This window comes from Scheffersomyces amazonensis (genome assembly GCF_036850825.1).
Source record: "Scheffersomyces amazonensis strain UFMG-HMD-26.3 chromosome Unknown RJT21scaffold_7, whole genome shotgun sequence".
Lineage (NCBI taxonomy): Eukaryota > Fungi > Ascomycota > Pichiomycetes > Serinales > Debaryomycetaceae > Scheffersomyces > Scheffersomyces amazonensis.
In genome coordinates, this window is record NW_027042747.1 from 485,277 (window position 1) to 506,470 (window position 21,194).

At 30.7% G+C, this 21,194-nt stretch overlaps 7 protein-coding genes and 2 non-coding genes across 9 annotated transcripts; all 9 read right to left on the bottom strand. All coding sequences in view use genetic code 12, as the record gives it.

Moving 5' to 3' along the window:
- Positions 1-12: 12 nt before the first annotated feature.
- RJT21DRAFT_160 (amino acid permease-domain-containing protein) lies at positions 13-1,707 on the bottom strand (the record flags this gene model as incomplete). The annotated part of the gene is made up of 1 exon (XM_064883507.1): positions 13-1,707. The coding sequence occupies one exon, from the start codon at positions 1,705-1,707 to the stop codon at positions 13-15; it is 1,695 nt and encodes a 564-aa protein (XP_064736333.1).
- A 1,032-nt stretch (positions 1,708-2,739) lies between these two features.
- Positions 2,740-6,394, bottom strand: RJT21DRAFT_53956 (uncharacterized protein). The gene has a single exon (XM_064884981.1). It carries the CDS (start codon positions 6,260-6,262, stop codon positions 2,834-2,836), a length of 3,429 nt encoding a protein of 1,142 aa, XP_064736334.1. The 5' UTR covers positions 6,263-6,394; the 3' UTR covers positions 2,740-2,833.
- A 375-nt stretch (positions 6,395-6,769) lies between these two features.
- On the bottom strand, positions 6,770-8,354 carry RJT21DRAFT_122879 (putative serine/threonine protein kinase). The gene has a single exon (XM_064882530.1). It carries the CDS (start codon positions 8,269-8,271, stop codon positions 6,787-6,789), a length of 1,485 nt encoding a protein of 494 aa, XP_064736335.1. The 5' UTR covers positions 8,272-8,354; the 3' UTR covers positions 6,770-6,786.
- Positions 8,355-11,622, bottom strand: AGE1 (Age1p). Its single transcript, XM_064882531.1, has one exon. It carries the CDS (start codon positions 11,434-11,436, stop codon positions 8,443-8,445), a length of 2,994 nt encoding a protein of 997 aa, XP_064736336.1. The 5' UTR covers positions 11,437-11,622; the 3' UTR covers positions 8,355-8,442.
- Positions 11,623-11,900: 278 nt separating this feature from the next.
- Positions 11,901-11,973, bottom strand: RJT21DRAFT_t133. Its single transcript has one exon. It is a non-coding gene; the product is annotated as a tRNA-Phe (tRNA).
- Positions 11,974-11,978: 5 nt separating this feature from the next.
- Positions 11,979-12,051, bottom strand: RJT21DRAFT_t132. The gene has a single exon. It is a non-coding gene; the product is annotated as a tRNA-Arg (tRNA).
- Positions 12,052-13,818: 1,767 nt separating this feature from the next.
- Positions 13,819-15,840, bottom strand: RJT21DRAFT_89143 (uncharacterized protein; the record flags this gene model as incomplete). Its single annotated transcript, XM_064885597.1, has 1 exon — positions 13,819-15,840. The coding sequence occupies one exon, from the start codon at positions 15,838-15,840 to the stop codon at positions 13,819-13,821; it is 2,022 nt and encodes a 673-aa protein (XP_064736337.1).
- Positions 15,841-16,480: 640 nt separating this feature from the next.
- EHT1 (medium-chain fatty acid ethyl ester synthase/esterase) lies at positions 16,481-18,092 on the bottom strand. The gene has a single exon (XM_064884983.1). The coding sequence runs from the start codon at positions 17,882-17,884 to the stop codon at positions 16,604-16,606; it is 1,281 nt and encodes a 426-aa protein (XP_064736338.1). The 5' UTR covers positions 17,885-18,092; the 3' UTR covers positions 16,481-16,603.
- On the bottom strand, positions 18,093-21,194 carry TPS2 (trehalose-phosphatase). The gene has a single exon (XM_064884982.1). It carries the CDS (start codon positions 20,924-20,926, stop codon positions 18,302-18,304), a length of 2,625 nt encoding a protein of 874 aa, XP_064736339.1. The 5' UTR covers positions 20,927-21,194; the 3' UTR covers positions 18,093-18,301.

Here is a 21,194-nt window from a genome sequence, read left to right on the forward strand (position 1 = left end):
ATTTATAACAAGCTATACTTGCTTTTCATTTGATAAAATATTTATCATTGCTGATACTTGAGGGGATAATTGTTGAGTTAATTCCTCAATATGACCTTCTCTTTCTTCTAAAGAAGTAAACTTATACTTACCTCTAGCAAACCAATAGATTACACAATAAAGTCCAAACACTCCCATTACTGCAGATACATAATTCATATTACCAGCTGTGACCGGCATAACTGGTGGGAGACTATAAAATACTGTAGTAAATATTGTCCATCCTATTGTAACCCAATTAGAAATCCATCCAATTCTTCCTAACCAGAATGGTCCATGTTTAATTGAATCTCTACCATTTTTTAATAAGAAAGTTACTGGAATACTATAAGATAACATTTGAAATACAACTCCACCAATAATCATGGAATTATAAGCAGTAGATGATCCCATGTAAATACATCCAATAACTGCAATCCAAAAACATGACATAAGATGAGCATTAACTGGTAAACCTGTTTTAGTATTAACTTGAGCCCAATATCTTGACCCTGGAATACCATTATCTCTAGCAAGTGACCAACATAATCTTGCTTGCCAAGTATGACAAGTAATTTGGGAACCAAATGCAGTTAAAAATATTAAGAATTCTAATCCAATGGCTCCTGCTTTACTTCCTAAAACTTGATAATAAATATCCATGATAGGAACTCCTGTTCTAGAATTATAAAGTGGCTCTAAATCTTTAATACAAAAGAACATGGCAATTGAATATAATAATGATGTAAATAATCCAATTGCAACAGTTCCTAAAATTGCAATTGGGATTTTTCTTCTTGGATCGGCTGATTCTTCAGCCAAATGCGTTGCAGCATCTAAACAAGAGAATGACCAACTTGGGTTAATTAATCCAACAATGAATGCAATACCTCCTGATGCCCAACCTGTACCATTAGTAAATTCAACAAATACAAATTGAGGATTTTGAAATTCACCACCAGATTTAGCTAATACTACAATAGTTATAATTAAGAAAGAAGCCAATGAAACATATAAAGCTGCTTGAGAAAAGTATGGTAATGGTCTTTCCCAAATATTGAAAAGTGTTACAAAAATATTAATAATCTCATAAGTAACAAACACTTGCCAAGTTTGAAGTTCTTTATCAGGATTATTCATTAAATACATCCCTACAACTGATGAAGAAATTGAAAGACAAATTGAAGCTGAAATAAAAACAGAAGCTGCCCATGAAAAGTTTCCACACATATAAGATGCAAAACCAGAATATTTTTTTGGAGCCAATTTCTTAGTCCAATAATATTGACCCCCAGCATTTGGCATTGCACTGATTAATTCAGATAAGGTGATTCCAACAAACATTGCAATGAAGGCAACAATAATAATCCCATAAACTACCATCATAGGACCTCCACTACTAATAGAAGTAATTAATGAAGCAGAAATACCACACCAACTATTTGTTATACCAAAACCTATACCTAAAAGTGCTAATACACTAAAATTTCTTCTTAATTCTGGTTTATAACCTGTTTCTTGAGCCAATTCCAAATCTGCTTGAGCCGCTTCAAGAATCTTTCTATCTATTGCAATTGCTCCAGATTCTCTAGAAAATCTAGAATGTAACACTTCAACAACACCATCTGCAACACTTGAAACTTGATGAACTTCAACACTTCCGTTACCCTTTTCAGAACTTAATGACATTACTATTTTAATTTTAATTCGTATAAGTTAGAGAGAAATTATCTGGACTAAAATATTTCTTAATTACGAATGGTTATGGTAATCGTGTTATTTATATATAATTTGCTATCACATCAGCGGTTTCCTAAAAATGTAGCAGATTACTTGTCAAATTAGTTTACACAAACATCCTAAACTTTATTCTAAAGATAAGTAGAGAACAAGAACAACAAGTCATAGAACAATGTTAATGGCTTGGTTGAAGTACATACTATCAGCAATCATGGGGGGTGGGAGTGGTTAAACTTTACTAATTCGAACTGGACCCTCTTTGATGATCGTCATACATATGTATGGAGTGCCTATTATTACTTCAAATGGTCACACAATATTAAATAAGGTTATCTGGTTTTTACAAACTAAATAGGAATAATAATATCATTATACTCTTATCTATTAGTGTTTAACACAGGGGATTTTTTTCTTTACTTATTTGGGTGTAATCTTGCATCCATTTTCCGCATCTACAGAAGCTCAAAATACTACTAGTTATGCTAAGAGATAACAGTAAAATTCTCACTAATCTTATATATGGATAACGTAATATACTCTTAATGGTCTTAACACATGCTTTACTTTTATCATATCCATATTCCGCGTTTTTGAGATTAGGAACAACTTATTGCTATCACTAAAAATTTAGTTATTCCGCTGATTGCAGCTATTGTTACTGTATATGATAACGAGATTCTTGTCCCTTTTAGGCCCGCAAATCCGCGACTCATCAACCACACAATGGCGCCAAATCCGCAATAAGGCTATAGTCTGGATTGTATCTACTAGTTTAGAATTTATATACCATTATAATAATTATTATTAAAATGAGCTACAAGTATCACCAGTTAAATTAAATTTATTTTGGCCCCTCTTCTCCACCACCAAAAGGTTGGTGATACTAAGCTGCAATAGCTAAGCTGTAACTTGTATATAAATGACAGTAGTATATGTTAGCTAACTAATCTGTAAATTACTCTAATACATTAACTCTTTAAAGTGCTGAATGTCATATTATATTACACTATATCGTTTCCCAGATTAATATCTATACATTATATATACTAATTATGAATCCAGTCAGTCAGTCAGTCTATTTCTTTTTAGGCTTATACATGGAAACTGGAGTATTAATGGGGAATCTATGAATCCCACTGGTTGATTTAAGGTTTTTATTAGATTGAATGGATTTATTATCCTTGGAAGGGTCATACTCCAAGATTGGTCCAAACTTGATTTCTTTTGGTCTGATATTCTCTTTGTTAGATTCTTTGGATGTCATAACAGGTCCAGAAGAACTACGTGAGATCATGGGCATCTTTTCTTGATGCGGTGCTATTTGTTGCATTTGCGGCATATGCTGGGATTGTGGTGGTATGAAGTTCTGTTGAGTATTCATATAGAATTGATTACTCATAGAGTTCATGTTTGTGCTGGTTTCATTAATAAATATCTGTTGTTGTTGTTGCTGAAGATGTTGCTGCTGTTGTTGCTGGAACATAATCTGTTGCTGTTGCTGTTGCTGTTGTTGCTGCTGCTGGTTTTGATTTTGGATCAATTGCCTCTGATTCTGAATGAATTGCTCCTGTAAGTTAGGATGTAAACTAGCAAAAGGAACAAACCCATTTCCTAGATTCACAAGTAATGGTTGTTGTTGTTGCTGCTGCTGTTGTTGCTGTTGTTGCTGTTGTTGTTGCTGTTGCATGAACTGTTGCATGAATTGTGGGTTTACATTAGGAGGCATGAAATGTTGCTCTTGAGGCTGAACTGGACCAGGAATAGGAGGTTGTGGTGGAAGTTGTGGAGGTATCATAAATCCTTGGTGGGTACCACCTGGTGCAGAGTGTGGTGGTTGTTCATTATCAGGTCCATCATAACCTTGTTGAAGTTGATGATTTTTAATTTGGATTCTTAATTGTTCTTGTTGCATTAATAAATTCTTATTATATTTTTGAACAATTTCAGCATTATATATGGGAGCAGTATGAGGTCCAGTTACATTACCTAAAGCTCTAACTTTCTCCATATCAATTGATAGAAAGTTTGGTCTTTTGGTAGGAGAATCATGAATTTCTGAATGTCTAGGTGATGGTTTATAAGGTGAAGAATCCGCCAAAATAGTTTCATTATCATCATCATCTGGATCATGATCATGATTGTGATTATGATTATGATTATGATTATGATTTATTTTGGTTTCTACTTCAATAGTTTGAGAACTATGAGAATTATTAAAATCATTAACATTATCTCTTATATCAATTATATTAACATTTACTTCACCTTTAGAACCATTTTGATTGAATTTAATATCATGAATAAAATAACCATAAATAGTTGAAATCATTGGATCAAAATTAATTTCATCACCATGATTATTATACAAAATATGAACAATTTTTAAATCATCAAATCCTGATTTAAATGATCCATTAATTAAAAAATTTAAATAGCCAGCAAAAAAGTTCTTTAATAATGGAAATTGTAAATTATATTTCTTACCAATTAAATCAGAATATGCATTAACCATTTCTACATTTTCAAATAATTGTTCTTTATTATGAGAATAAACTTTAGTATGTAATTTCCAATTCAACATATGTTGATTAATATTAATATTACAAGTTTCAATATCAAGTTTCATAAATGATTCAAAGTATCCATTTAATAAATTTAATGATGATAAATTAATTTGTGGTTGTTGTTGATTAGTGAATGGTGAAATGGGGGTAGATGTGAATATTTGATTATTATTATTAGTGGTGGTGGTAGTAGTAGTAGTAGTAGTAGTGGTGGTGGTAGTAGTATTAACATTGAGATTAATATCATAATCTAAATGCCAAATAGGTATTCTATTCAGATTAAGTCTATTAAGTAAGAAAGTCAGAATAATTTGATCATTAAACTTTGTAGTTAATTCCTTTATAGAAGATATAGATTGATTAACTTTATTTAAATTAGTAAATATATGATTATCACATGAACGAATATTATTAATGAATTGAATTTTAAGTTCATTAGGTATTAATACATATTTTAAATTATCATCAATTGATTCTGTGGGTGGTGGTGGTGGTGGAGGAGAAGATAATAATGCATAAAGTTCTTGATCAATAATTTCATTTGTTCTAATTGAATCAAGAGATCCATCAGGTAAACTTGTACTAGTTCCAGTAGTAGTAGTTAACTGACTATTTGAAATTAATTCATCTAATGGAGTTTGAATTAATTCCAGAATTTCATCATTTAAAGAAGTTTCAATAGAAGAATCAAATCCTGTAGATGTTGAAGAAATTAATTTATGCTTTTCTAATTTATTCAGTTTAGATAATCGAAATAATCTTGAAGATATTTGTTTAGAAGTTCTTAATATACCTGTTTTATTAAGAATCATTCTTGATAATACTTTATTTTGTGATGTATTTTTAAGTATAGATGAAGAATTATAACCTTTATGATTTTCTCTAAAATTTCTATATTTTAAGAATGATTTAATTAATACTTCATCTAATTCATCATACCAAACTTTATCACCATTATCATTAATATTAGATGATTCAATAGAAAATTTTCTTCTTTGAATAGGGGAATCAACTGTACAATCAATTTGAGATGCAATTGAATTATTTGGAGAATCATTAATTCCTTGAGATGCAATAGATGATAATTTTCTCTTTTTGATACTATAAGTTGGATTAGAATTAGCTGAATTAATAGAATTAGAATCATTCGTGTCATTGATAGATATATCTGAATTGTTCATAGGTTTGGGTTTTATTGGAACTAATGCAGGAGCTGATGCTAAACCCGGTTCGGAATTAGATCTATTTGGAGTTTCCTTAAGTATTAATTTATTTGGAGTTAAGAAGGTTTTATCTTCAGATACTGGTTTAGATTTAATATTATTATCTTCATCTTCATAAATAGAAGTTAAAGAACTTAAATTTGGATGACTAGCACTAACATTGATTGAATCATTAACAAAGGATCCAGAAAATAAACTTAAACTATCATCAAGATCATGAATACTATCAGATTCCTCATCACTATTAGATTTCTTTATAATTGCTTGACTTTTAGTTCGCCTTAAAGAATCCATAAATTTATTATTTAAACGAGATGGTGTAAGACTTGAATTTGAAGTTGAATTGGAATTTGAATTTAAATTATTTGATAATCGTGAGGGAGTCTTTGTAATTGCCTTAGTAAGATTATTAGTAACATTAAAGAATTTTTGAGGTGATACCGTATTAATGGGTGATTGAAATTGAAATGAAGGCAGGAATGTTAAACCAAAGGTGAATGATGGAGTAATACTTTGATGATGTTTATGAGTAGAAGAAGTTGCCGAAGTAGTTCGAGGAGTTTGTGGAGGTAATGTTAATAAAGTTCCAGTACTACCAGTAGAACTACCACTAGTACTTGTACTAAGATTAATACTAGTATTTGTCATAGTACTATTAGTACTACTATTAGTACTACTACTAGTACTAGCACTACTAATTGGTTTCTCCTCCGACATCTCTACAGTCACTCAGGAATTATTAATGGAAAGTCAAACTAAAAACTAGTGTATTAAGAAGTAATCACAATTGTCAAAAACATCAACATGAAGTCAGATCAGAAATCTCTTCCCCCTCCAGTTACTGGTGTGTGCACTAGTGTGATCTAATCGTGCTGGCTGCGAGCTAGTAAATTTCGCACCATCGAATTTTTTCGCTATCAACAACACGAAAACGCGCTTTTTCAAATTTGCGTTACAAAACCGTGAAACGTGAAGGTAGAGAAGGAGTTTGAGATCGGAGATTCGAGATTTGATTTTCGAGATATTTTGCTGGTAGGAGAATCATGTGGTGAGAAGGAAGGAAGGAAGGAAGGAAGGAATAAGCTAGAAGGCACGGTCCGGTATGGAGTAGTAGAGAAATTATTTCTCTTAGTAAAATTTATTACTATTACTCTTTATGCTAAATTTTGTACTAGTTAAGTAGTTTCCATATTATATACCAATTAGTCTTATTATATATACACTATCTAATGTTTATACTGCTACACTTTATATGGAACATGTAAAAACTCTTCTACAAGTGCATCACATAATCCTGGCTGTTGTGTCTCATATCTATGAAAGTCCAGCATTAATGAAGCAATATCAGACTTTGCACCCTCTGTCATGGCACGACGATATAAATTCTCAAGACATCCAAATAACACTTCCTGTCCATTAATTTGTATTGGGGAAGAACTTTGTACTTGCACTTGCACATGATCTGTTCTAACCATTGGATCTATATTTTTCTTAGGAAGTTCTCTAACTATTACTTTTGGAGTCTTGTTCAAAACCTGTGGTCCAAGATCTGAATAGGCAGGTAGACCAGTCATAGTCTGAAAATTCCATTCCACTGCATTAGTTGCTAAACTATTTTGTTCTTCTTCATATATCAAATGATTAGGAGTCCTTTCTAATTTACCATGTCTCCTTAAATAATCATTCTTTTTTGAAATCATTAAAAATAATTGATTCTGAGCTGATGCTGCATTACGTCTACCTCTAGTTATAAAATGATGCTTCAATAATATACTAGCTGATGGTCTAAATGATGGTTCTTTAATTAAACAATACCTCACAAAATCTTTAATGTTATCACTATATTGAACTCCTTCTAAAGTAGGTGGAGTAATCTTGGGAATTTGAAATAAAATTTTAAAAGGATTATATTGTGATAATGGAGGTCTACCAGTAACTAATTCAATTGCTGTTATACCCGTTGACCAAATATCAACTTTGGAATCATACCCATCATCTTTAGACTCATTTTCTTCTCTTTTATTCTTGTCACCTCTAATAATAACTTCTGGTGCCATCCAAAATGGTGTACCAACAAATGTCTTCTTCTTAATATGAGTCATTGACATTTCTCCACTTACTCCAAAATCGGCTAATTTAACTTCTGCCTTTTCTGTTAGTAATATATTAGCCAGTTTAATATCTCTATGAACTTTATGTTCAGAATGTAAATATTGTAAACCTTTTAAAACTTCTCTAAGAATGAATGAAACTATCATTTCAGGAACATGTTTATATAATTTTAATAAATCAGAACATGATCCACCTCCACAATATTCCATAACAATGTACATATTCCATTGATAAATAAATGATTCAAAATAATTAGTAATATAAGGACTTCTTAATCTAGAAAGTAAGTGAATCTCCTGAGTTAATTGGTTGATATCATCAATTGATTCGTCTAAGTCAATAACTTTTATGGCAAAAATAGTATTGGAATCTTTACGTCTTGCTTTATAAACATCTCCAAAGTTTCCTGTCCCTATACAATAATCAAATATAAAGTCTGATGGTTTGGATGACATACTAATCAGCTCTGGTAAAGATGTTATAGTTTGCAAAGGATCTAACTGAGATGATGATGATGATGATGATGATGGCAAAGCCAGTGGCGGTACAGGTGATATTGGATGAGACTTAACTAATGACCCCTTTGATAGCATAATGTTACCTGCCAAGTGCATTAACAAGGAAGAAAGAACATGCCTAAAGAGGAAAGAGATTTACTAATATTACTTTTTTGAATTTGTGGTAGACAAATCAAAGCTAAAAAAAAAAAAAGAAGAATTTCGCAACCATTAAAATGCGGGAACTACCGCATTAGGCAGTACGATCCCATAAATAAATCTATACATCTATACAATTCCACCACTAAGTTTTAAACTTCTTATTTTCCAATATTCCTCAGCCGCATCGGTCAATCCAATATCTTCTCGCAAATCTTTAATTTCATCAATCTTACAACCATTCAAAATTAATATTTCTGAGATAAGGAAATATTTCTTAGAACTTGTTAATATTAAATCATCATCAGAAGTTTCAACGAATTTTCTTAAAGAATATTCAAATATACTTATGATTTGATATTCATCTTTATTTGGAATACTTATTTGAATTTTAATATCTACATCAGCACCACAAATTACACATCTTAAAACTTCAGGGATATTTATCTTTTGAATGGCTTTAATTAATGTATTATTAATATCAGGAATTATTGATTTATACTTCTTTTCAACATATTTCTTTCTAATAAAGTTAACTCTATCTTCATCTGAAGTTTGAGGACTTATTTTATCCTTTATAGGAAGATTTTCTTCAAGATATTGATTAACTTTCTTATTATTTATATAATTTAATAACATTTCACTTTCATTATCAAATTTATCAAGCTTTAAAGATCTAATTTTAGTTATATGAGATCCAATACTTCTATGACCAGATGCACATTTAACACAAAAACATGCCAAATAATTTATAGAAATCCATTCAACTGAATCGGTTGATTCACAATCAAGACAAATATTATTATCACTATCAGGAATTGATCTAACTAAATTTAAATAATCTTTCTCTTCTTGATGTTTATGTCTTATTGTAGAAGTAATTGAAATTGGTGATAAAGATCTATCCATACTTCCTCCTGCCACCATAGGTGCAACAGGAGGTATATGAAATTCTGTTTTCAATTTAGAAAAGATTTTTCTTGATCTACCATTATTATTATTATTATTATTACCTTGTTCACTATAACTTTCTTTCAATCTTGTTGTATCAACCACTTGACCAGCATTATATAATGCTTTAATCCATTTTGTCCTTTCTGTTTCATTCAAAGCTTGGAATACATGTTTACTACCTTTTGAAGTTAATATTTCAAAACAATTTTGTCTTTTCTCATGAGTTACTGGCTTTATACTTGATAAAGCAATTTCAATAGGTTGATTTATAGGAGAAGTACCTTTCCTCCAATCAGAAAATTCCATTAATAACCCTTTATTTAGTACTACCCATTCTTTATGCCAACCAGGTTTACCTTGACCACCTAAAGTATATAATATTCCACTTAATTCTCCCTTTTCTTCTTCACTTAAACTTGGTGATTCCAGCATATTACCAAAAGTTGGTGAATTTCCTGAGAATATTAGACCAATATTATCCATATTCACTAAGAGATCATCATCATTAGATGATCCAATAATTGAAGGAGAAGATGGAGTTTCCGATATAGTTGATGCTTCTGAAGATGTAGTTATTGACATTTGAGTAGCTAAAGAATAATTCAATTTATTATATTTGATTATATTAGTTAATTCATCATTAGTTTTACATGCTTCTATCATTTGACGAAATTGATACTTTTCACTATTGAATCTTAATAAAGCATTTAAATAAATCTTATAATTATTCCCAATAAGATCTTGACTCTTCTTTAAATCTTCAAATAGACTAAAATTTAATAATCTCGGATAATGATTATCATAAGGAATATTAATAAATTTGAATAATAATTCTAAGAATTGATTCAGATATTGATTATTAGTTAATTGATTCAAATGATTTAAATAATCATATTTTGAAAGTTCAAAATGTTTTCTCTTAATAAATAATTTGGATTCGGATTTATCCTTTTCATTACTGAGATATTTATTTAACCAACTATAATATTCCTTTGAATTACTTTCAAATTGTTTTCTATGAATTAATAATTCATTTTGGGATGATCCACTCGATCCTGATGCCAAAGATCCACTTGATGAATTAGGTTCACTTAAATTATTTGAATTTAAACTCTGTGATATCTTTGTTATAAGTTTTGGCTCACATACATAATGTAAGAAGAATTTAAGATTCTTTTCAAAGGGATCAAATATTGATCTTAATTTAGTTTCAAAGTCTTTTGAAAATCCAAATTGTTTCAATAATGTATTAAATTGAGCATCTGTTAAGTTCCGAACTATTTCAATAATCTTTGATTTTGAAGAATGTAATCTTTTAAAGCTTGAATCGAGATTCTTTAATTCTTCACTTAAATGATAAAAATTCTTTTTAAATGAGATTAAATTAGATTCATACCTACTTAAAGTATTTCTAAATTCAGGTCCATCTTCCAAAGTAAAGGCAAATTCTTTCTTAAAGTCACTAATCTTAAAATGTTTAGTTGTTCCATAATTATGAGAAGTATTAATACTAGCAATTGATTTTGTATCTTTAAAACTTTTTACATCTGATGGTCTACGATCAGGAATATATTCATCAATCCATACACTAAATTTCAATAAGAATTTATACTCATTTGTTTCTGATTCTAAATCCCAAAGTGAAATATTTAATTTACCTCCATTAACAAAACTTCTATCATATGAATCATTAATTATTATACGTTGATTAGTTGTAAGATTTGATTCAAGTGGTAAATCTGAATAATCGATTTTAGATACTTGACATTCAATATCTTCTTTATTTTCATATAAAATATGTTGAATTTGTTTTATATCATCCCCTGATTCTCGAGTCTTTACAATTACTAATGAATCTGATTTAATTTCATTACTTGAATCAATTGATATACTAAATTTCATTCTACTATATAATGGATCAATTCGTATAAGTAATGGTTCATTTCCATTAGAATTTGTAGGATTTTGAATATATTGAACTAATTCAGGAATTGTTTGTTGAGATTGAGCTATAATCTTTTCTACTGAAGTTACCAGTTTAGTTTGTTCATTCAATTGAATACTGTATCGAGTTGAATCAGATTCATCAGTAAATATAACTTTATTTAATGATACAGGAGATTTCCCATCCTCACTATAAGGAAAGATAAGACTATCAATTGATACCATTTATATAATTAATATAACTTTAAATTAATTAACAAACTCGTAATTTACAACTAATAAACGTATAACAAATTAATTAAAACTATGATCTGTCTAATTGAAATAACCTCAAGTTTAAATCTCAATATAAAAATTTAGTACTATATGTAATCTAATTATTAATCTTCACAAAATTAAATTATTCCGTCACTATTTGCAATTGTTAATTATGACTTTCTGCTTGCTCCGATAACCGATATTTTTCTAAGGCTCCAGCCAGCCTAAAATCATCTCACTTTTTTTCTTTGCTCTGCTTTGACGTAATGCGCAAAGTGCTGCTTGCATAAAAAAAATTATGTAAGCGGTTCCAGGCTTACCATTACCACATAAAGTTCAATCAGATATACCGAATAATACTGGGAGAAATACCTCTACTAGATTATTCTCGAGTACAATGATTGTTTTAGTAGCAAAAATCAAAAAAAGAATGCGATTTCTGTGGATCGAACACAGGACCTTCAGATCTTCAGTCTGACGCTCTCCCAACTGAGCTAAAGCCGCAAGAGAACCCACGCCGGGAGTCGAACCCGGAATCTTTTGATTAGAAGTCAAACGCGTTAACCATTACGCTACGCAGGCTTTTCTTGTCGAATGTAAGGTTCATAATTTACCCTTAGTTAACAGCGACATATATGCAGGATTTACATGGTATGTCCTATATGCAGGAAATATCCTCTCATATTCAGAGAAACAATATAAATAGTCGTGGTTTTCCCCTAGGATAAATGATAAAGAAAGAAGGAGGATTAACTTCTAGTATGAAGTATAGTATGTTATTTCTATAACATATCTTATCCTCGAGAAGAGATTCTTGATGTGTCTGTTCTGTTCTCACAGTCCTGGTAATGGCTAGTACTTGGTTAGAGTATCTAGTATGGTCTGTCCTTGAACGTTATCATACATTGTATATAAGAGGTTATCTTATTTGTATGATTGGTTAATTAATTAGTCTTAGTTACTTTAATTAACAAGCCTTCGGGCCCATTGTTGTTGTTGTAGCTCCTTTCCTCCTCTCTCTTCTTACTAAAAGGCACATTAAGAACCTTATATCGAAACAAAATGCTTCACTTTCTGCAGTGATCGCTATTCACGTGCATGGTCACGTGATCAATTTTGATTTTCTTAAAATGACGTGTTTCCTATCTTTAAATCCAAGATAAACCAATTTAAATGATTGTATCACATAATTACAATCTATTGGAGTTCAAATTTAGTAAAACAATTAAGAATTGTTACATAGTTTGTGTTTAAATTTGTCCAAAAATGACAAAAATGGGGAAAGATTTTGATAAACATTCAATGAAACCTAAATAAATTATTCATTAAACAATTCTGACATTAGAATTACTTTATGCATTATGCAGGATCAGGTTTCCTGGTATTTACTTGTGACTATAACCTTTTTTACGATATTCAATTCCGCTTACTAACTTTTTGGGTGCAAACATCTTTAAAAAATAAAAAATTAAATAAGAGCTATTAGCTCTCCCTACTTGTCACAGATTGGGTATCATATTTATCTTCATCTTTATAAATGTGTTCAATTTAAACTCTACATTTCATACAGTGAATGGGACCGTAACTGGAACAACAATAACAGGTCATGTTAATGGCACTGACTGTTGGAGTGGTCATATATCAGCCGCATGGCACTGAGGGTGCAACGAATATTTTGATACTGCATTTGTTTGTGACATACACGACCCACAATAGCAGCCAAACTTCTATTTCCAGAAGAATGGTAAATACATCCAATGACTACATTTTTAGAGACTTTGTAAATCTATCTTATGAATTATGATTAACTTAAGGAAAAAATAAAACATGTTAAAATAAATTTTCTATAACAAGTTCTTGTACTTATATTACACTAATTTTTAAGAACTACTAACTTTATAGGCACTGTTCATGGATTGAATCCATGAGCAAGTGGTTCTATTAAGCGATGCTCAAGCTTTTGAAGTTTGGGCGATTGTGTCGAGTATATTTTGAAATCTTTTATTATATTCCTAAGATTATCCAATCTTATTTTATTAACTTATTAAAATGTCTAGGTAAATACTAACATTTAGTCAGGATGTTATGGAAACTTTCAATCAAATTGTTCGTGATCGTTGCACAACGTGTATGCCACTGTCTAAGCAAGTCTCTAGGTCAAGCTTTTCATTGGCCACATAAGTTTTTTATAGGATATGGTACAGTGACTTCTATCTATTAAATATAAGAGATTAAATAAATATGTTTCTGTAAATTTGTAGATTGTCTGTTTACTTTATGATAAAAAGTGTTAAGAAAGCAAGCACTTAAATTCTATATCTATCTCTATAAAAGTATAAAACGTAGAGTCTATGAACGCTTCTTCGAGAATCTTAAGTGAAACTGAGGAAGACTTGAGAAAGAAGGGGTAGGAGATTTTGCTCGAATATCTCGTTCATCAATTGATTCAGATGATTCATCAATGAGTCCTCGAATCGGTGATCTTGATAATGGAGAATGAGGTAATGAATGAATTCCATTGGTTCGAGAACCAAGTCGGAATTGATTTCTATCCATTGACTTCCATTTTGTCATTTTAGGTCGAGGGATCAGATCACTTGATAAGGAGGATTCTTCATCAGATTCTTCATCTGAATAATTAGGAGCTGGAGTACTAAGATCACCCGCTACATCATCATCTGCATCAACCGCTTGATCATATGTTGGAATCTTACATAACTTTTCAACATCAAGAGGAATAGGTGGAGTTTTGGGTAATGTTTGAGATTGAAGCCCAAAGGCATCATCAAAATAACTACTTAATTGAGTCATAGAAGTATTAGCTGAATGTAATGGAGTATTATCTTGAGATCGAAATTGTTCTAAAGGAGTTTGAGGTAAATTCATATCATAAACTCTATCATAAACATGAGCTTGATATAATGGAGGAGCTTCATCTTCACGATCTAAATCATTATCAACTGTAGAATCTTCAACATCTGATAAGTTTGGTGTATTAGGAAGTGAACGATCTTTCTTAAATAAAATGTCTTGACTATGTTTATCTTCTTCAAATACATCTTGATTTTCTTGATCAATAGTAAAATGATTAGCAATTACATGACCTGAATAGGCACTAACATAAACATTTATAGGTAAATTAGCCCTTAATTCACTAACATGACCTTCTTTATTTTTAAGTTGAATTGATATTCTTATTCTATGTTTGACAGTTACAAAATTATTCTTCAATTCACATGTTTGGGTTAATGAAGATAAATTATTAGGAACTTTATAAAATGTTTTAATAGTCCACTTATCTTCTCCCAATTCATTATGAGATGGAATCTTTAAATCTTGCTTACCAAGAAGGAGTTCATATTCAGGAGATTTATTTGTATCATGAGATACATGAAAATGTTGAACAATACATGCACTAATAGATTTTAATCCTAAACCTTTAACCAATGGAACAATAATTACACTAATTGGTATTGTTGAACCTATAGCAACACCTTTCTTTGCTAATGATACATTATATTGTAATTTCTTAGGCCAAACATTGGCAATATCTATTGAATCAATTAAATTGAGATTCAAAGGATGTAATGTTCTTAATATTCTTATATATTTACTAGTTGTTATTGGTTTTTCAAATTTACCTCGAGATATAGTACATAACATTTTATATTGAACTTTCCCACATGATATTCCTTCAATAGTCTCACAAATATTGGTTGGTAAATATACTTTAAATGGTAGATTATAATTCCCTTTTGGTAATAAAAATGAATGACTAGGATTGGGATTGAGATTTTCAAATGGTGTACCATCTATTCCACTCTTTCTTAATTTCAAAAGTGAGGTTGTAGAACTATTATTGGATGATGTTATACTTCCTGCTGGACTGGCAGTTCCAGTACTGGGAACACCATGAGCTGATAAAATTGGGTGTGAACTTGTTCTTAAGAATACGGGTCTATCAGCCGAAGGTTTCGATGATGATGATGTTTGTGTTGTTGATGAAGATTTTAAAGTTGCTATTTTGGAATATTGCATAACATCATCTCCATAATTTCCAAATTGAATAATTCCATCTGGACTAGTTAAAAGGTTATTCCATTCAACTTTTAGTATACAAAATCGATCAACTATTTGATCAATAATTAATCCACTAGTAGTTCTTCTGAAATATTGAACATTAAATTCTCCAATTAAATTAAGTTTTATTTTTCTAACATGAACATCATTCGGTATAGATAATTTAACATTACCTTCGAATGGTACATTCTCTACTTCATTTTGATTCCCCTTCAACAATATTAAATTCTTATGAGGTGAAGCTAGTTTTATTTCAAATAATGCTAAATTTAAATTATTATGACTGAACATTATGACTGATATTAAGTTGGCTTACTTATTCTATAAAATATCTGAATATACATTCAACCTGCAATGTTTAATTAGCAGACAGTAAGCTGAATTTGTATTTGTATAATTGCTATGGCCGAAGAATGCAAAACCGATTTGAACTAAAACGTTTTGTGTTATCTCTAGTGCGATGCGGCCACTAACTAATGAAACTAACGACTAATGATATGGGTTCAGATGAAAAAAAAACTAACGTCTACAAGGTCCTGACTTAATATATCATTTGCTTTTCACTGACTTATCAGAATGACTATGACAATGAGAGAATAACACCAGCTCACAGTTTAAGTTCCGCCTATTGATAACTTTATTCATCGGGTGTCATGACATCACAAAATCATGCGACCAGTAAGAGTATTTTTTCCGAAGGGTCTGTCGCACAAGTGATATCTTACCGGCGCCAACAAAATAATTCAGGCGGAATGGCCTGTTTGTTTCTTCAGCCTTGCCTGGACCTGCCGAGCACAATTAAGCACTAAGTATTAATTAGTTAGTAATTAAGGATTAAGCATTAATGATTAAGGATCAAGGATTAAGCATCAACATTAAATTAGTTAGCGGTTAAGCAGTATATGAATAGGGGATGGTTACTGTTTCTGGTATGTGAAACCCTACGTTGTGGCGTGAATAGGTTATGAAGCGTAATGCCGAGCACTAGTCGGATTTGTAAAATTCTATTATTAATCAATTGTATGGTCTATATAGAAATATGTAAAATATGTAATTAAAAGCTAGCTTCGAAATTCTGAAAGAATTGTTCAGCAACATCTACACACCAGAATTCTCCTGAACTCTTAACAAAACCTAAATGACCTCCTAAATCACTTTCTATCATCGATAAGTATGGATTATCAAGAACATCAAGAATTGGTAATCTAACTCCAACGGCTGGATCATCAGTAGAATTAATAATTAATGTAGGAGTTCTAATATTATTAATTCTATTGACAGGTGAAGCCTTTCTATAATATTGAGTAACATTAGGTAATCCAACAGTTTTACAAGTAATTAAATTATCAAATTCCCAAACATTCTTAATTTTACGAACTTTATCTAATAATTCTTGACTAAATAATTCAGGATCATGATTCTTAAGTTCAGTAAAATTATTCTTAACAATTTTAGTTAAAAAGTCGGTTAAAGCAGGATTAAATAAATAAGCTCCACTCCAACTACTCGCTAAATGATAACCACTATCAACTAAATCCCAAGCACATCCAATTAAACATGCAGCTTTAATTAATTCATCATGTCCTTCTTCCTTTTCTTGTTCTCCTAAGAAATTAGCTAATAAGATAGATCCAAATGAAAATCCAACGGCATAAATTGGTCTTGTTGGATATCTTCTTTTAATTTCTAATAATACTTCCTTAATATCATTGGTTGATAAAGCAGTAAATAATTTCTCAGTAGTAATTTTAGTTCTACAACAACCACGAGAATTAATAATTACTGTATCCCAACCATCAGTATTTTGATTAATAGTTTGTGCAAAATTTCTAATTAATGTTTCATGACTTCCGCCAGCTAATCCATGAAGAATAACAACAATAGGTTTAACTGGTTCAGATACTTCTTGATTAGCAGCTTGTCTAGTTTCTAATTCACTCTTAGTAAAATATCTAGTTCTTGGATGTAATCTTGGAAATCCTTCAGGAAATGCTTCATCATGAAGTTGTTTAAATTCTTCTTTACTATTAGGTGTTGGAATAGTCCAATCTAATGAACAAATTCCTCCATCTTTATAAGTAAATAATTCACGTCCATAATAAATTAAAAATTTCTTAGATCCATTACTAGTATAATATAAAGTTTGTAAAGTTCCATTAAATAAAAGTGGATTTAACCAAAGCTTTTGAGAAGGGTTTACTATAGGTAAACCTGTTTTAATAAATTCACGATATGTGAGAGTTTGATTTTTTTTAGTCTTTAAAGTTAATGGCTTATCATCACCCGCTTGATGAACTTTAATAGTGGCTCTAAACCCCCAACCTAAGATACCCATATTGAAACCTGATGCCTGATACCTTTTAATAATCAAAATACTTGATTAAATTAGTAAATTTCTGCATTTACCCCTAAACTAGGATTCGTAAATAGTGAAAAATTATCGGACTATTGGGGCCGCTTTTGTGGCACTTATAATAATGCCGAGGAACAAAATGTTGCGAAATACGAGATGAATATAAATATTTACTACTTACTTCTATATGGGTTATATGGGGATATAGAGGAAGAGAACGGAATGTCTGCAAAACCAAACGAATATATGAAAAACAACCATAACAAAATCATAACTGTGACTGTAACAGTGACAGTAACAATAACTGTAATTGTCACTGTCACTGTCAATAACTTAAACTTAAACTGTAACTTTAACTGTAACTGTAACTCTAACTAGTAAAAATTAATTTACTGCTACTTACACTTTCTCCTTAAATTCCTTTCTTCTTATTGTTGCAGCACGTATAGCACTCTTAGATCTTTCCGATGATGCACTATTAGCAATATGTCCTCTATCATCTAATTCGACTGAACCTGCACTTTCAAACAATGATACTTGACCAGTTAATAATCCCAAAGTTTCTAAAACTTGAGATGGTTCATTTAAATGTGAAGTTGCAATCGTCTTTTTGGATGCAGGACCCACGGCCACCGGATAAACTCCATAAGTTCCATATTCATTCTTAGGTAAATCATTCAAATGCCATTCATTTTCAATATCTTTTAATGATCTAAACATATCTTCATCGGTTAAATCATCACCTAAACATAACATGAAATCAGGTAATTCATCTAATGGAATATCTTCTCTAGTCTTTTTAACAGCATGAGTGTCTTGCTTTGCACCATGAGGATTTAATGCAAGTCGTTTAACAATTTCTCCCTTATTAAGAAATCTTGGTCTAACTTCAATATTGGCTTTACCAGTCATAACTTCAACTTCATATTCTTTAGCTACTGTATCAAGTAATTGTTGATAACATTTACCTGCTTGGAAAGATCCTAATTCTGGATCAGCTCGACGATAATGCCAAGTAAGGGCAACTTTCTTAATTTCAATGTGAGTTCCAGGAGTCTTTTCAGTATAATATTTAAATACTTCTTCTACTTTCTTTTGCCATGACATATCAAATGATGCAGCCAAATTAACCCATTCTTTAGATCCAATATCTTTCATAAAACATCCATGTTCTGCACTCAAACCAACATTTTTAGATCCTAACCATTTATCTAAAAATGCTTGATCTCGTCCAGATATGATCCAGATTTGATTCTTTGGATCGGCTGATAATGAATCTAAAATATCATTCAAACGTTGCGATGGTATAGCGGCAGCGGGATCCTTTACAATTGGTGTTAAAGTACCATCATAATCAAATAAGAATAATCTTCTCTTACTCATTTTATAATTATTTAATAATAATGGACGATTCAAAGATGGAATATAATGAGATTGACGAGTTCTTGAAACATGACTTAAGAAATGACTTAAAAAGTTGGAAGTCCAAATTTGAATGGTATTGGAAGCAGCTTGAATATATAATCTTTCCTGTAAATTACGTTTACTATCTTCCGACATATTAAAACAATCATTCATAGTTTTGGCAATCCCCACGGAATCCCATGGATTAACTAAAATAGATTCAGTTAATACCGAAGAAGTTCCCGTGAATTCCGATAAAATTAATGGTGAATTATGTTTTTGTTGACAAATAACAAATTCTAATGCTGTTGTACTCATTCCATCTCTTACTGAAGTAATTAAAGCTAAATCAGCTACTCTTAATAATGCAAAATATTCATCCTTATCAATTCTCATTTGATAATGTAATACTGGAGTATAATTTAAATTACCATATTCACTATTAATATGATTAACTAATTCCGCTACTTTCTTTTCAACTTTACCTCCATGAGAAAAGGCTGGACTTGAAACTTGAATTAATACAACTTTATCTCTCCATTCTGGATACATTTGTAAGAACATTTCAAAGGCTTGTAACTTTTGTGCTACCCCTCTAACTTGATCTAATCTATCTCTTCCCACAATGATTTTCTTTCCACTATAAATTTCTCGAAGTGCAGCTACTTTTTCATCAATTCCAATACTAAATGCATCATGATTAATCTTTTTAGTATCAATACCAATTGGTAATGTTTCTACTGATATAGATGTTCCATAAGCCAATACTTCATTAGCAGTAACTTCATAACCTAATACTCTAGCAGCACATGATAAGAAATGTCTTTGAAATGATTCACTTTGAAATCCAATCTTATCAGCTCCTAACATTCCATCTAAAATTTGACTTCTTTTAGAAAGACATCTAAAATATTCTGATGAAGGAAATGGTACATGAACATATAATCCTATATAAGCATCAGGAAATTCCATTCTTAATAATTGAGGTAATAAGAATAAATAATAATCATGAATCCATATTATATCTCCTGGTTTATAAATGGTTTTTATTCTATTAAAATATACTTCATTAAATTTAACATAATCATGCCAAGCATCTGTTTCTGCTTTACCATTTGAAGGTTGACCTTGAATATAATGAAATACTGGCCAAAGAACATTTTCAGGATATTTCCTCCATCTATGTTGATCTTTACGTAATAACCAAACTGGATGAACATTTTCTGATTTGCAAGATTTCCTAATTAAAGTCTCTAAATTTTGTTTCTCTTTATCATCTAAATAAAGTGAATCATCTGCATCACCAACTACAGTATTTGAATTATTTTGTCGACCTGATTGATGAACAATTTCTCCTGTCCAAGCAATAAGATGACTTTCCCATTCAGTATGTTGATCAAGAAAAAAATGAGATGAATAAAGAGCTGAATTACCTCTAACTGATTCAACTCTCCAATCTTGTTGTCCTGTTTTATAATTATAATCATTATAAATTTGGGTTGGTAAAGATGTCATAATATTTAATACTCTCCCTGATAATTTAAGCTTCGCATCGGCATCTTGAGGTGATAATGCTCTTGTATCTCCAGGATATGCAAATAATTGATCGAGTCCTGACATTTGTCTAATTATTCTTTACAATTGAATTTCTGAATTTAATTAAATAAAGTCGTCTTACCTAAACTAATTATAATTATTACAATAACTAAAATTACATTGATTGCTATAAGGATTCGGAATGTCCCTGCCGAATTAGAACGGAAAAATCCAGAATCGCAAAGTTTAGTGTACAGCGTGCAGGATGTACGTAATCAACTGATATGTTCTATGCGTGTAAGGAGGTTGAGAATTACTGCGAATTATATTTTAAAAATTTTAAATTTTTTAA